Genomic DNA, 14,472 nt, shown 5'->3' with positions numbered 1-14,472 from the left:
AAAATGAGGTCTTGCTCTGGCCACAAACAAAAGTATATTCATTTTATTGTCTTCTACGAATAAAGAACAGGAAAATATTCAAATTTAAGAAGCTGGAATCAGAAGATTGTGAATTTTATTGTATTTTTTTAAACTGAAAATAGTATTCAAGCCAACTGATTTAATGTCATAGTTGATAATTATTCGAATAATCGTTGAATCTCTATTTACAAAGCTGCCTCTGAATTCTGGTGAAGGATCTGCAAAAACATATTTGTTGAGGAGCCTTTACAAACACATAAGAGATGTCCTTTTTCTCTGAGAGTAATCTAACAGTATTGCTGCATATATAAGTCTTTCCTCCCTCCTTGAACTCTTTAATCAGTTCCAAATTACCACCCTGGCCTCTCATACTTTGTGTTGTGTAAAAATCACCCCAATATAATCAAGTTTTTTGTTTTTATTTACCCCCAACTCTTGTTTCACCTAAATTGTCCCCCAAACTGCAAAGCCGCCGGCTCCTTTCTCGTCCCCTACACACAGCTGCAGCACTAAACAGCGAGTGGGGGTTCATTTACTCATACTGATGAGACACAGCTTATGATTTGCCAGAGAATTGATTTTTTTCCCCTAGCTAATGAAACGGTTGCTTTGCAGAGATAGCAAGCTGAGTCAACACAGACGGCATAGTCTCCAAAAAGTCAAGCAGCCTTTCATAATAATTGAAATAATTGGAGCGCAACTTATTGGGAAATATTTTTGGTAAATTGATACTCCTTTGAAACACCTGCTCTTTTCCAATCACCTAAGCGTTTCAGTGACATTTCACATTTCGCATGAAGAATTCTAGACAGCGCCGGCATTAAAGCAAGTTAAAGGTCGTATGTTTAAGTTCCGTCGTTATACTCTGCACGGCACTCAGTAAAAAGATGCTGCAGCAGAAGAGCTCTGATTTCCTGGTATTTGTCAACACACCACTTCAACTGTTTGAAAGAAACGGTGTAATTCTTTAATCTTTGTTTCATCAAAGGGGATCTGCAGGATCTATCTGCAAGCCTCTGACATTTAAACTTGTGTAATAGGACCAGTAGGTGTAAAATGGAGCAATCTCTGCCTTTATCAGCAGACAGTGTAAAGCCTGCTCTCATGTTCCTCCCCGCTGTGATCTGTCAATCATGTCTTAGGCGATATAATGGTTCTGTTGGAACCGTCAGCTGATGGGTCGTGTAAATGTAGCCCGGCTCAAAAAAATGTCACTGTGTTGAACTAGATTTGGTGTAGCCGTCAGATGTTGAATTGTAACACTGTTCTGTGAAAGACTTGGTGTCATTTTTATGGCAAAGTCTGACTTTTTCCTTTAGTGGATTTAATAGCTTGAATAGGGGTCTTATAATATCTCTTATTAACTGAGTATTGGCTTTAGCTCAAGGGTTGTTATGATTACTTGCTCATATTAATGAGGCACTGATGAAACTGATGCACATTTAATTAAATAGATCAAGTTTAGCGCTTAGAAATATGCACAGATGTGAATGTAAAACACTGATGCTCATAAAACATAAATACATCAATAATCAGTTTTATTGCTTTGCACTTTTCTGTCGTTTAATTGCTCGCTTTCATAGTTCAAATGAGGCTTTTCGCAGCTTCGTGTTTACCTTAACATCAAAGGATGATCTTAATTATGTGTATACAGGGAGTGCTACAGGTTTGAAATCCACAAAGGGGAAAAAATCGCACTGGTATTGAATCTGCATGTGGCTTTAGCCGCTACCTTGGGTTTACATACAGGAATTTAAATCAGTAAGCTGCTCAGTTTCGACTGTCGGTCCTGCTTCTTGTAGTAAAGTTAAATGACTTTGCTTCTCCCTATAGATTTCTCTGAACTGTATATCCATCCACGTGGAAAAGCTGCGTTCTAACTTGCTCAGCTGTGTAGTTGTGCTAATGTGCCGTGCCGACGGTATCAGTAGTGCAGCCCTGCAGTGCTGGAAAGAGGTCAGGCAAGACACTCTGCCTGACCTATTGATCCACTCCCTTAAGAGGTAATTTATTGGACTTGGTGTGATTGGGTTTAGGTTATTTTCACCTGTGCTTATCTCAGAATGCTCGGCATGGCTGTCTTTAATTGTATTATTTCTGTATGAGTGTAACCTGTCGGCCAATGTGACAATTCATTGTAATTCCAGTTGAAGCAAAATAGCAGAAAATCTATGGAATCTGTCACAGATAACAAACATCAGGCTGTGAAATATTTGTTGTTCTTGAACTTTAAGATGAAACGTACACGGACGATTTAGCACAAGGAGACGGGTGTTATTACATTTACAAATACACCTGGAAACATTTCTCTTAGACAGGGTTACTTTGTCACTGGCATACCTCCCACGCTTTCGGTAACAGGAGTCGAGTAATTTTATGTCAGCGGTAGATTGCTTTGTTGTTTCATATGTCAGTGATTCCATTTCAGTCTACTATTCAAAGCAGAATGTCTACAAAATAAGGCCAGTGTTTACAGCGTACATGTAAATACTGACCACTTAATATACAGTCCAGTATGAGAAGTTTTGTTCAAACTTTACAGTTGGCTCATTACCTCTGATCTTCAACATTATTGAAGCTTGTTTTTTTTATCCTAGTTTCACCCATCAGTAATATAGTAAAGTTCTCAGCACAGACATGCTCACTCTAATCTTGATTTTGTGAAGGCATGTTATAAAAGTCAGTTTCAATCTGGAGTAAAGTGATTTGCAATTTCCCCTGGCAATTTACTATGGCACCATGTGAAAACTGAAACAACGCTTTTCACTCTCATTGTCTCTGGGTGGTCGGGGAAAACACGAGAATTCACATTTACAAATTAACACTGAGGAGAGAAACACTTTGGGACTGGTTCAGTTCCCTCTGTCACACTGGCATCGACCTAATCAAATCAATTAGAGCATGTTTGTGGTTTTTATTGTCTAGATTATTATTATTTTTTGTTGTTCAAATCCTGTGACAGTCTTAAGGTTGATAATCGGCAGGTATGTGGTCATGCATGGGTTAATGCAGCTCCCCTTTAGGCACAGTTAGTGTAATTACTCCAAGACAGGCAGCTGAACACACAGCCTAAGGCCAGGTTGGTCCTCAGGGAGCACCGGAAGGGGCGAAGAGGAATGGCAAAGGATATCTGGAATATCTTGGAGATCAGGCAGTGGGACGATGAGTGAAGTCCAATATGAGGAAGATTTAGAGCGTGCATCGTGAGGTGGGGGCAGCGAGTTTGTTTTGTAATTGTGAGACTGCGGGAAACAGAAAGAGAAGGGGAGAGAGTCCAGCGGCTTTGGTGCATGCTAATAAAGTTATCATGTCCACTTAGAGCTCAAGGATCCTGATGGCTGACTGCTGTGAGTAACTGATAGTCCTGCTGGTTGTGTGGGAGAGCCGGTCATGTGCTAGACAAGGCCTTGACAGTTACTCTATATTTGTTCAGCTGGTGACTAATGTGTGTCTGCACATATGCACTCATGTGGGCATTTTTAACCCTCCTGTTGTCTTCATTTACAGGCACCAAAAAATGTTGTTTCCTTGTCTAAAAAAAGCCCAAAAATTCAGCAAAAAAAATGCCCCAAATTTCTGATTATTTGCAAAACCTTCAGGAAGAAAATTCCAATAATTCCTTAAAAGTTTCCCTTAAAAGTTTTATTTTTAAAAAAAATCCCCCAAATTTGGCAAGAAAATTCTTGTAAAAATTTGCAAAAAGTGAGTAAAAATCTTCCAAAAAATCCTAAAAATATCTAAAGTGATTACATATATATCAGTAAAATTTCTAATATTTTCTTTAAAAACATTCACATAAAAATCGACCAAAATCCAGGGAAATTCGCTTTATTTTGGTTGATTTTTTTGTGAATGTTCTTAAGAAGCATTTTTAACATTTCTTTCTTTCCACCAAAAAATGTTCAAAGATTTCCCAAAAATGTTGAAAATGTGGACATCAGAAGTTTCACTATGAATTTTTTTTTCTACATCTTCAGACTTTAAACTGGGTCAATTTTGACCCACAGGACGACACGAGGATTAAAGTTTTTTTTTTAAAAAAGTGCATTTAAAGGACAGATTCACTTAAAACTGCCCCTCCAGTTATTGATTAAGCCCTTACAAATACTCTTTCTGTATTAAAGTTACAAATTTAGCATTTTTTTCCATGGAAATAATCCCTTTCTGTCATGCAATGGCTTCTTATTGTTGCTTTCTTTAAAATGTGCAGATCTACAAAGTCCCTGCCTCTTTCTGCACCCACCCTGTTGTTATGCAACTCAAGCACACCAGCTCACCTACGACTCTGCTATACATTACACGATGGCAAGTTATAATGTTAGAGCAATTCAGCCATAAATGTTCAAATCGGAAACTGATTCTGAGGAATAACAAATTGATGTGTAAAGTTCCATCCCAGAAGATGACAGGATTGGTTCCTTAGTTCTGTTTCTAAGTGCTTCAGTAGAAGCTCTTCTCTGTCTACTTCTTGATAACATTTTACCTTTAATTCAAAAGGTCAGTTCTAGCTGATCGATGGCGAGTCAGAGGTATAAATTCTCATCCCCCCAACCCCACGGCTCAATGCCCGATAATGACCCGAGACTCACATGCCTCGAGGCGTGAATGGTTGTGAAACCTTCTGGTGAGGACTGCATTATAAGTACCTGATAAGTGGTGGAGTAGATCCTTTCTCCTGTTTAGAGACAGCCAGTTTAACAAAAATGGCTCCCTAAATTCTCCCCTAAAACCATCCGTCCTTGTCCTGTTGAGCTGGTTCTCCGTAAGCTTCTCGAGTGGTTGTTTAGTCTCCCCTGTACATGGGTCTGTATACTCCTTATTGCATTGGATTGCATTAAAAACAGCTTGTGTTTCTGTGTTTTATCCTCAAGGTCAAACACCCAACACGAACTATATAATTTAAGGGTTAGAATGAATACCTGGAACTCCCTAGCAGTTAATTAGAACTGAAAAACCTTCTTGGATCAGAAGGGGAGACATCGTCAATAACAAAAAAGTGAAGGTGCCCTCTATTAGAAACACTTAGGACTACATGATCTGAGTGATTGAGAATCTACACAGATTTACATTTGTAACCCCAGAAGTCTGAATCTGTGTTTTACAGACTAATCACTGGTATACTGCTGCTCCCACTCAGAAATGTTAAGACACTGACAAGCTTTGGCTCCTTATTTTGTTCACGACGTGTCCTTTAGAAAACAAAAAAACACAATATGGACCTGCTAACAAGGTAAAAGAGTTGAATTTAACCCATTTTGCTTAAATAGTTCCGAACTCAACTTTAAGGCAAGTGATGTTGGACAAATTCTATAGAACTTTACCTGTTGCTAGTTTGAAGCTTAGGCAATCAAATGGAGATGTTCCAAAATTACATTTTCTGTTGTATTTTCTATCTTCCGTCAAACCACATATGACGACAGGAGAGGATCTTGTGCCGTCTAGACACCGTTGGTGATGGAGAAGAGCCTGCAGGTGAATGATGGAAACTCTCAGTTAAATCTCCTGGATCCTTGAGTGATGGTGACAGAAGTGGCAGAATTGGCATGATATTCAAAGAACAGAATCCAAGAGCTGTTATGCTAGAGGAAAGATGATAGGTCAGGTACGGTGATGCCAGATGTGTGACAGTAGGAACTTGGACTCACTACTTGCAGAAGTGACAGAGATAAGAACTAGCGAAAATTAAACTGTAGAGTAATAAAGTTAAAATGTGAGTGCTAAGCTCTTTTATTTAGCTGTGGACAAAGCTTCACTGAAAAATGCATTGAAAATTGTGCTGTTCAGTCGAACCATCTGATACAAAATCAGCAAATAGTAGGCAGAACCGGACAATATAATGCATTTTATACTCCCCCATTCATCATGAGATAGGAATAGGCCATATTTCTGCTGCTGCAAAACAACAAAATAGAGCTGGAAAAGGGACTTGAGGCATTGCTGCAGGTAGGACACAACAGTTGAGGGATGCATATCAGTAGGACGGATAAAAGCACCTCCTCTGCTGAGTATTTACTGGTGGTGCCAGCCTGATCAGGTGACATTGCCTCTCCCACGGTCTCCTCTTCCGCACGATCTCTTCTGCTCTTGTCTGCCTGCTCATTCAAGGTCTGGATCTCTTCCAGTGGCATCTCTCTCTGCTCGTCTTCACCCCGGTTGGCTCATCGCATCGCTCTCTATTTTCCGGTAATGACCTCTTTCTGTATACGAGGCACATTGGACAGACACATGGACATCACCTGAAACGACCTGTGAGATGACTTTGTATTCCCATATTTTATTAACTGAGCGCAGGTAAATCAATTGCAGCCTCTAATACAGGTGACGGGGACACGGAGCCCTCTGGGGAGTCCTGGAGGAGCTGTGGCTACATTAACTTTTTTTGCTTTTTGCACAAGGACAAGTCATGAAGAAAAGATGTCAGGTTTTATAGCTGATCAGAGCCAAAGCTGACACAGGTGACACTGATTTACTTTGGCAAACATGAATGTAAAGTGTGAACACGCTGTATGTATTGCTTTAATATTCCTATTTGTGTCCTCATACATACAGAATATGGACACATGTCTCATTACAGTAGATATGCGAATAGATCCACTGCCTCCTAGGAACACAGGCATCATAGCAGGCCGACTCGTGCTGAGTAAGTGTTGTGTGCTGGTGGCTCAGTGTCTCCTCACATCCATATATCCATAACTCAAACAGTCCACCAGGAGTCTACAACAGCTAAGGGGGAAATTCATCAGCTTACAGGTGGAAAAAAAGAACAGTAAAGCTTAGGCAAAGTCGCTTAAATCACAGAGCTTGTGTAGCTGCATTAGCTTTGTCGGTATCAATTTTTTTTCAGCCCACCCTTTTTATTTTTTACTACAGTTGTGCACTTTTTTGGTGATATCTCCTTTGTTTCTTTCGAGGGAAATCTTTTTCTTCACAGAAATGTAAGTGTCTCAGGTCACAGATAGAAAAGAACCTTTTGAGGTTGGAGATATTTGCTATACTGCTAGGGATACTTGAGCAGGGTGGATGTTTTCTGTCACAGGAGGTTGAAGATTTGCCTTTACTTACCACCCTGTTACTTTTACCCTTTTTATGCCACTGAGAAACTGTCTCTCTCTCTGTCCTTCAAATTGCCACCCATGTATGACCTTCAGAACTTTCCACTTCCAATCTGAGGGGTTGGTTTAAGTTGCAGGCTGCATCAGTGAGAGCATCATGACTGTCATTGTCCCTGGAGGGAGTCCTTGAGAGCTTTCAAGGACACTGGTGTCTCTTGGCTGGCTGACAGCTTGTCAATTACCGCGGCCAAACCAAACTTCCCGGGGCACGCAGATCGCAGATATCTCGTCCAACAACAGATCTGCACAGATATGGACTGCAAGTCTCAGTTGCACACACCACCTGTTGGCCTGCTTACAGAACAACGGTGCAGAGACTGACACTCTCTCCTCTCTTTATCTCTGTCACACATACACGAACATATAGAGATGCTGTTCTGCAAATAGCATTAAAGTCTATTCATATATGGAAATGTTGACCCAAATTTGACACTACATCTTAATATAATTCCTGTCTAAGAAAACATGATTACTATTCCAACGCATGCTTGTCAAACAGGACTCGTGTTCTTTAAAGCATCTGATTACCATAGAAAGTGAAAATGTCAGACACGGTTACCTTTCTCAGCAATGTAATGTATGCATATCCACTGTGCAGATACAGGGATCTGCTCCTTACTGTATGTATTTTTGCCTTTTTACGATGGGATTGGAGATGGTGAAGGACACAGTGGTACAAGGAGGCCTTAGCTCATTCGACAGCTTGTGTCATACTGGAAGCAAAACACTCTGCATGTATATGCAATCAATATATATTGGCACAAGAAGGTTTTTTTTTTGCAGTACAGACGTGGGCAGAATGCAGATGCACCCACATGTGCTGCCATCCTCTAACACACCCCAGTGTCCATCCATCTGTCTTTGCAGCTTGCCATCGTTTACTTCATGCATCCAATTTCTGCTTGTGGATCTGTGTGTGCATTTCCACTAGTAAACGCAATCATAACTATCGCCACTCAGCCGTCAGCTGTTCAGAAAGAACTGCCTCTCTTTGCCCGTTCCCTACAAAAACACTACTAAGGCTTAAAATCCCTGAGGTAACACAGTTCTCCTAGTTTTCTTCCTGTATAATCCATCAAATTGTAACCTTCACAGAAGCGTCATTAGTGGCTTGAAAATGTGTAAATCCACTGCAGTGGTAGGGAGCAGTGCTTTGTTAAACTTTTACTTTGCTGTGTTTTCTTGCATTGCATTTCTCAAAAGTGACATTTTTAAAAAAGATATTATTGCTTTTGTGCGATGATCTTGCGGGCCACTTTAACTGCCTCTCTTGCAGGTAGAGGAGGAGTGCAGTTCCTGCATTCTGCAGTTTGCAGAGAAACATTTCAGCATGCTCTCCCCGTGTTTGTCCATTCACATGCTGTTTGCTGTTAGAGCTGCTGTAGACACAAGGGCCGGGCAGGAATGTCCCCCTGACCAATTACCTGATTAGCTTTCTGAGCACACAGAGCGGAGCCAAGGCTAGCCAGCTATAATACACACACACACACACACACACACACACACACACACACACATACACATACACACACAGGCTGTCTCCCAGTGTCCCTGCCCACCTCCTGAAACACACACATATGCAGATACATAAGCATGTCCACAAGGGCAAACGCATACCCGCCACCACAGCATACTCCTACACGATAGGTTGTTTAGTTACGCATTCAGTAAGCATGTATACATTATGTAGTTGTCCCACACACACACACACACACACACACACACACACACACACATAAATGGTTGAATATGCACACGCACACACCCTCATTTTATCCATACATTACTGCCAATTCACTGCAGTCCACTAATGGCTTCTTTGCTTCACTGCAGTAGTCATCCTGAAGTCCGCCTCAGCTGCTCTGACTGGCTCATACTGGTCAAACAGAGTTCATTCTAAGAAAAATGTCATGCCAGCACACACAAATACGCTCACGAAACCACACATATACTCCTTTTACTTCGCCTGTCGGCTTCCAAGGGACTGTGATCCTTATAGCTCTAAAACAACAGATTTGCTTCACCTTGTATTTCTCTATGGCAATGTATGTGTTCATTTTCATGAGCGATAGGACGTGATTCATTAGGACACGATTCCCCATTTGACGCTGAATTCCCATCATGCATCTGAAGGATTTCAAATTCGCATGCAGAGTGAGATATGGCCTCTACCCCTCAGCACCTGTTACCGTGACTCCCTGTGTGCTTTCCTTCTTTTCTACCCACTGAAGTTCTTTTTGCTGTTTTTTGGCTGCTTTTCTCTACAGTCCTTTTCAGGCACGGTATATATGACATTACCGGCTTGATCGATCTATTAAAATGACAGCGTTCGGTCATTCCGACGTAGGTCACTTTTACATTAATGTTCTTAACAGCTTCACTGAGACATGCACATGAAAGTGATGTAGTGAGCAGCGGTGTGTGCACAGTATTCGTCATTCACAAGACTGGACAGTATATTAGGTGACATAATGCGTCATGATCCACTGATAAAGCAAAGACTATCCTCTATGATTTCACTGTACCTTATAAATTGTGACTCTATGAGTGACACCTTACCTCTCTGGTGAAGAAAAGTACACAGTGTGACTTGCCATTAGATCCTGACTTATCCTGTGTGTGTGTTGGTTATAATTTATAATTAAAGTAATTAATAAGGTTGCTGCTGTTGTTCCACATACATGAATGCACACAACTCTCTCTGTGTCTTTGGAGACACTCATATGGATGCTGCTGCTGCTATTTAAAATCAGAGGAACTAATCCGACAAACAGCTGGAAGCAACAAAATAAACTTTAGCTTCTGTTAGCGTGCTGTCAAAACTCTCATTAATTGTATCTGTTCTGTCTTCATTGCTGTAATTTTTTCATTTGTGGACATTTCAGTTTTTAATAGATGTGAAATCATAGAGCAAAGTGAATGAGAAAGGTGTTCTCGTTTGTGGCACACAAACTGTGTTTTTTGCTCTCTGTGTTGTTTTTGCACCAGTATTGGTGCTGAAATGTGGAAAGAAATGTTCCCCAAATCGCATCACACAATTCAGCTGCATACAGTTCAGATTTATGCTGTATTGAGTGATATCAAAATGTTACCAAGTCCAAACCAGTAAAATTGCCATCCCAACTTGAGTGGAAAAGTTATCAGGTTGCTTATTCAGACATGAAGCCGACATGTTCAGATACTGTCAGATTAACAGAAAGCAGTGCCCGTCTTAAAGAGGCCTAACAGTCAAATTAGTGAGTTTATCCTGCCATGAACATCTACAGTCTGTAGTATTTCAGCATGTCGTCTCCACACTGTGTAGTTTGGTTTCTCACTGCTTTATCTTTTAGATCCTCTTCGTGCGCTGTATCTCTGTAACCACACCATCAACGTATTAATGTTTATCAGTAATTATTAAAGTCTATTGTTTGTAAGACAAATAATCCTCCCATGGGGATGGATGATATAATGTTTTTTCTTCATTTTAATAAGAGGATTATTCTCTCCACTGAATTCAAAGTTCTCAGTGTTTCCTGATCTGCTACATTGGTCTGATCTTCCGACGGACCCAATATATCAGAAGCTGCTCTCCTGGAACAGCTTTACAGTCAGAGCATGACTGATTGACCAAATGCCACAGTGTTTGTTTACTTGGTCACCCTTGTGTCTTGACAGACTCATCTGATTTTGACCAAGTTTGCTGACATATTTTTCACTAATTGACACAGAAGGGAACTACTTCCACCTACTGGGACATATCGTTATCTTGTTTGTCTTGACTTTTTGTGTTTTTTTTTAGAATATTGACTGTGGACACAGCAGATTCCTCAATCTACAGTGAGGGCAAGAGGATTATCTCACAACCCTTCTTACACACACACACTCCCTAGATAGCCAAGTCAACTACAAAGCAAGCCCTGTAATGCTTGCAGGGATTGATTGTGTTTCTGCAACTTCTGCATGGTGGATGCACCACCGGCCTGGCTCCACGATCTCGCTCCTTTTGAAGTGCCACTTTGGTCTAATGGTTCTCTGCTTTACTCTGCTCCTGTAGGAGTTGATGACCAAATTGATAACTGAGACTCCAGACCATCCAATCCCTTTTCTCATTGATCACCTGCAGACCAAGCAAGACAGCCCTGGCAAGCTGCACAGAGCTCTATCTGGCTCCGCAGCTCTGTGGGCACAGAGCTCCCCGGGTTGGTACACAAACACGCAAGCACATATGATGCACATAGATTAGCGTATTTACCTTTGTACGTACTCCTCTCAGCAATATCCGCATAATACATTTGTCTCGCAGATCTTTCAGTGAGTTCTAAACACATGCCGTGGCTGTCTCTCCCAACAGAAAACAAAAACCCTCGAAGGGAGCACAGCAATTATGAGAAGCCGTGGCAAATTCACCCGAAGAAACCGAAGAAATCAAAGAGTGACCTGGCTGTTTCGAGTATCTCTCCACCCTCGCCTGAATCCAAGTCCTGTGAGTGTCATCATTTTGCTGCCATTAGCATTTTTTCATCATCATTTTTCTACTTCCACATTGTGATTATGTTGATTGACAGAGACGCACACAATCCACTTGACAATGTGAAGCCGCACAGTTCTGATACCTGTTGTGCCGGTTGTGTCCCAATTATATGCTCCGTTGACTTTAATCTCCGTTTTTAATTTGACATAATTATATCTAATTAAAGTTAGTCACAGTGTATAGTCCAGTGTCCTCCTTTCAGCCTTTCAGGGCTCCGCCAATGAGTTCATTATGAAGTGCCACTTTTTTTTTTTTTTGCACACTTTCCGCTGCACTGCTACACACTCTAGAGATGGATTGTTCACAAATGTCTGGCATACACGCTTTCTGGTGGTAACTTTTTCTTTAGTTTTGCAATAAATTACTATGGCTGTGATGTTAGAATGAACTATGACACTTGAGCCAATGAGGATAGGTCAAATGAGGAGCAAGCAGAGACTACTTCAATAATTTAACGTTGTGCTCTGTCACTGCCAGACCACGTCTATTTTGGGCTGTGGTTGGAGCATTGCTCACAATCAAGAGGAAACGGGCGTGGAGATGAGCGCATGAAGTCAGAGAAGAGAATTCAAGTGAGATGGAGAAGTGAGAAACGCATCAAGCTGTACTTAGGTTTGGAGCGCTACCAGCGTTCCTGCTGCCCCTTCAGAGTAAGAAGCCTTCAAAGCCAGATTTGAAGTCAAATCACATTAAAAATACATACATAGGTGTTTTGCCATGCAGAGCTCATGAAAAATTGAACTCAAAAGAACTGCCTCAGATCATTATTGTTCTTTTATATGTAGCATAACAACTCAACAGCTGTCAAACACATACCAAGGGTCTACTAATACGCTGATCAAATGTGTCCCTCAGTACGGCGGATGAAGGCTCTTCCTGTCTGTGTACAATTTGACAAAGGCTTTGGCCTCACTTCTGCTTGACTGATACTTTAATGGCCAGATCCAGGGGGAATTGAATCCTTAACCCCTAATCTAAGCTATTAAGATACAGCGCAGCCCTTTGCTGCAGCAACACAACACACAGAGCTGAGCACAGGACAGAACGGCACTCTTTGAAAGATTTTTTTTCCTCCAGTCTGTATTTGGCAGAGACATTTGCTCTGTGTTTATGGTTGTTACAATGCCAAGCAGCTTAGTCAGGGTAAACAAGGGTAGAGGAAGGCAGATTGTAGCAGCAGCGCTGTCAGATATTCACTATTGAGTTTATTTGTGTGCGTTTGTGTGCAAAGCGAGGGGTGAGGCTTACTTTCTGCACCTGTCACTGCATATATGTTTGATTCAAACATGCGTGAAATTTATTCTGAAATGCTTTGCATTATTTCTGCTTTTCAATGTCTGTCCAGGCACTGAAGACTGGCCAGTAGACAACCAGTACATTTGTCTGGCACGTCTTCATAACCCAGTGGTTTTTCATGCTAATTCAAATTCAGCTGCAGTGTTAGAGTGTAATAACGTTAGATATGGATGAACTACAAGTAATCCCTCCTCCATAAAAGAGTATTGGTCTTTGCTTTTTATAAATAATGTGTGAATCCAACAGTTTATGAATTAACCATCATATAGGCGCTGAGGTAGGCTGCTGGAGGATATGGGCATGGATGTCAGGACAGTATGTGGGTCATTTCCTGCTCCTGTTATTTTGCTAATCAAAGAGACTGTCAGAAACTGTCCCCTGGCTTCCGGCCAGTGAGCTCTGTGCTTCTGGAAGCGACACGATAACTTTTCTGCCAGTGTTTCCATTCCACTTCATCCTGCAGCAATTCACAGAGTCGCATTTAGAGAAACAGTGCATCAAGCTGTAGGGTATACAGTTTACGTTACAGTACGGATGCTTTCTTCGCTGTTATTTTTAGGATATTTCATCGGATCCGTTCTTGTTCTTTATAAAACGTTCATACTTAGTTTTTCTGTGATGCTTTCACATAGGGTCTCGCATAAAATTTCTGATTTTGTTTGTTATATCCAGTGCCGCGGTCAATCGAATACCCGTCCTGGGATTGGAGGGAGAGCCGGGACTTCGATGAGCTCAACCACATTTTGCAGGAAAGCAAGAAGCTTGGCAAGGCCCTGGAGAGCCTGTCACGCAGTGAGTGTCTGCATCCCGGCAGAGTGCACGCTTACATCGTACTGAGCAGTGTTTAATACATCCTAACATAGTGAACTAAAGTCTAGACCTTTCTGTAAATGTCACTGTAAACCAGCTAATCTCAGAAGCCTGCAGCTAAGCTCAGAAGCAGTTTAAGAAAGGCTTTTCAACTGCATTTAATGCTTCACCAAGCTTTAAATCATTTTCTTCTTTCTGCAGGCATTGCCATCTCTGATGAGCTTGACCAGGTAGATATTGACTATCCAATAGCCTTTATTAATCTCCTATATGTGTAATAGTATTGCAGTTACGTAGGAAGAGAGCTCTGTCTCTCATCACTCTGCTCAGTTGCTCCTGCAACAGCATAAAAGCCAAGTTTCGTAACTTTCGCTTGCTTGACAGAGCAGCACAGCTCTTTTTCTGACGATGAACAGCCGTCTCATGGGAGTGATATGCAAGAGTGATACTTCAGTAAGCATGTCCTCCATCTCCCTCTCCCTTGCTGCTTCACCGTGCGTCTCACTCGCAAAAGCTTTGTCTGAGCTCTGTCTTTGTCCTCGCCTGGCCCCAATTCTCTCCCAAACACAATAGTGCAATGGCTGCCCAGGCTGGAGATGCACAGATCGATTTGGAAATGATGAGACTGAACGAGAAACGCAGCATATGTTTTGACAGGGACTTTTACTTTTTTTTGCTCAGTGCAGCAGTACATGTCCAACATCCTTGGCTTGCAGCCCA

The 14,472-nt window shown here is 41.4% G+C and overlaps 1 protein-coding gene across 2 annotated transcripts in view; it reads left to right on the top strand.

Annotated features, from left to right (window-relative positions):
• c22h8orf34 (chromosome 22 C8orf34 homolog) overlaps positions 1-14,472 on the top strand; it is a 63,075-nt gene that overhangs the window by 3,559 nt on the left and 45,044 nt on the right. The window contains exons 2-5 of one of the 2 annotated variants that reach the window (XM_035950892.2): positions 11,239-11,314; positions 11,467-11,598; positions 13,615-13,734; positions 13,954-13,982. In XM_035950892.2, coding sequence (XP_035806785.2) covers positions 11,239-11,314; positions 11,467-11,598; positions 13,615-13,734; positions 13,954-13,982 — 357 coding nt within the window. Of the gene's footprint in view, positions 1-11,169; positions 11,315-11,466; positions 11,599-13,614; positions 13,735-13,953; positions 13,983-14,472 lie in introns of both variants that reach the window. The other variant, XM_023276150.3, reaches the window with a different exon arrangement.

Source organism: Amphiprion ocellaris, chromosome 22, assembly GCF_022539595.1.
Source record: "Amphiprion ocellaris isolate individual 3 ecotype Okinawa chromosome 22, ASM2253959v1, whole genome shotgun sequence".
NCBI classification, from domain to species: Eukaryota; Metazoa; Chordata; class Actinopteri; family Pomacentridae; genus Amphiprion; species Amphiprion ocellaris.
Note: the sequence above shows the minus strand (reverse complement) of the source record. Positions and strands in the feature narration are given on the sequence as shown.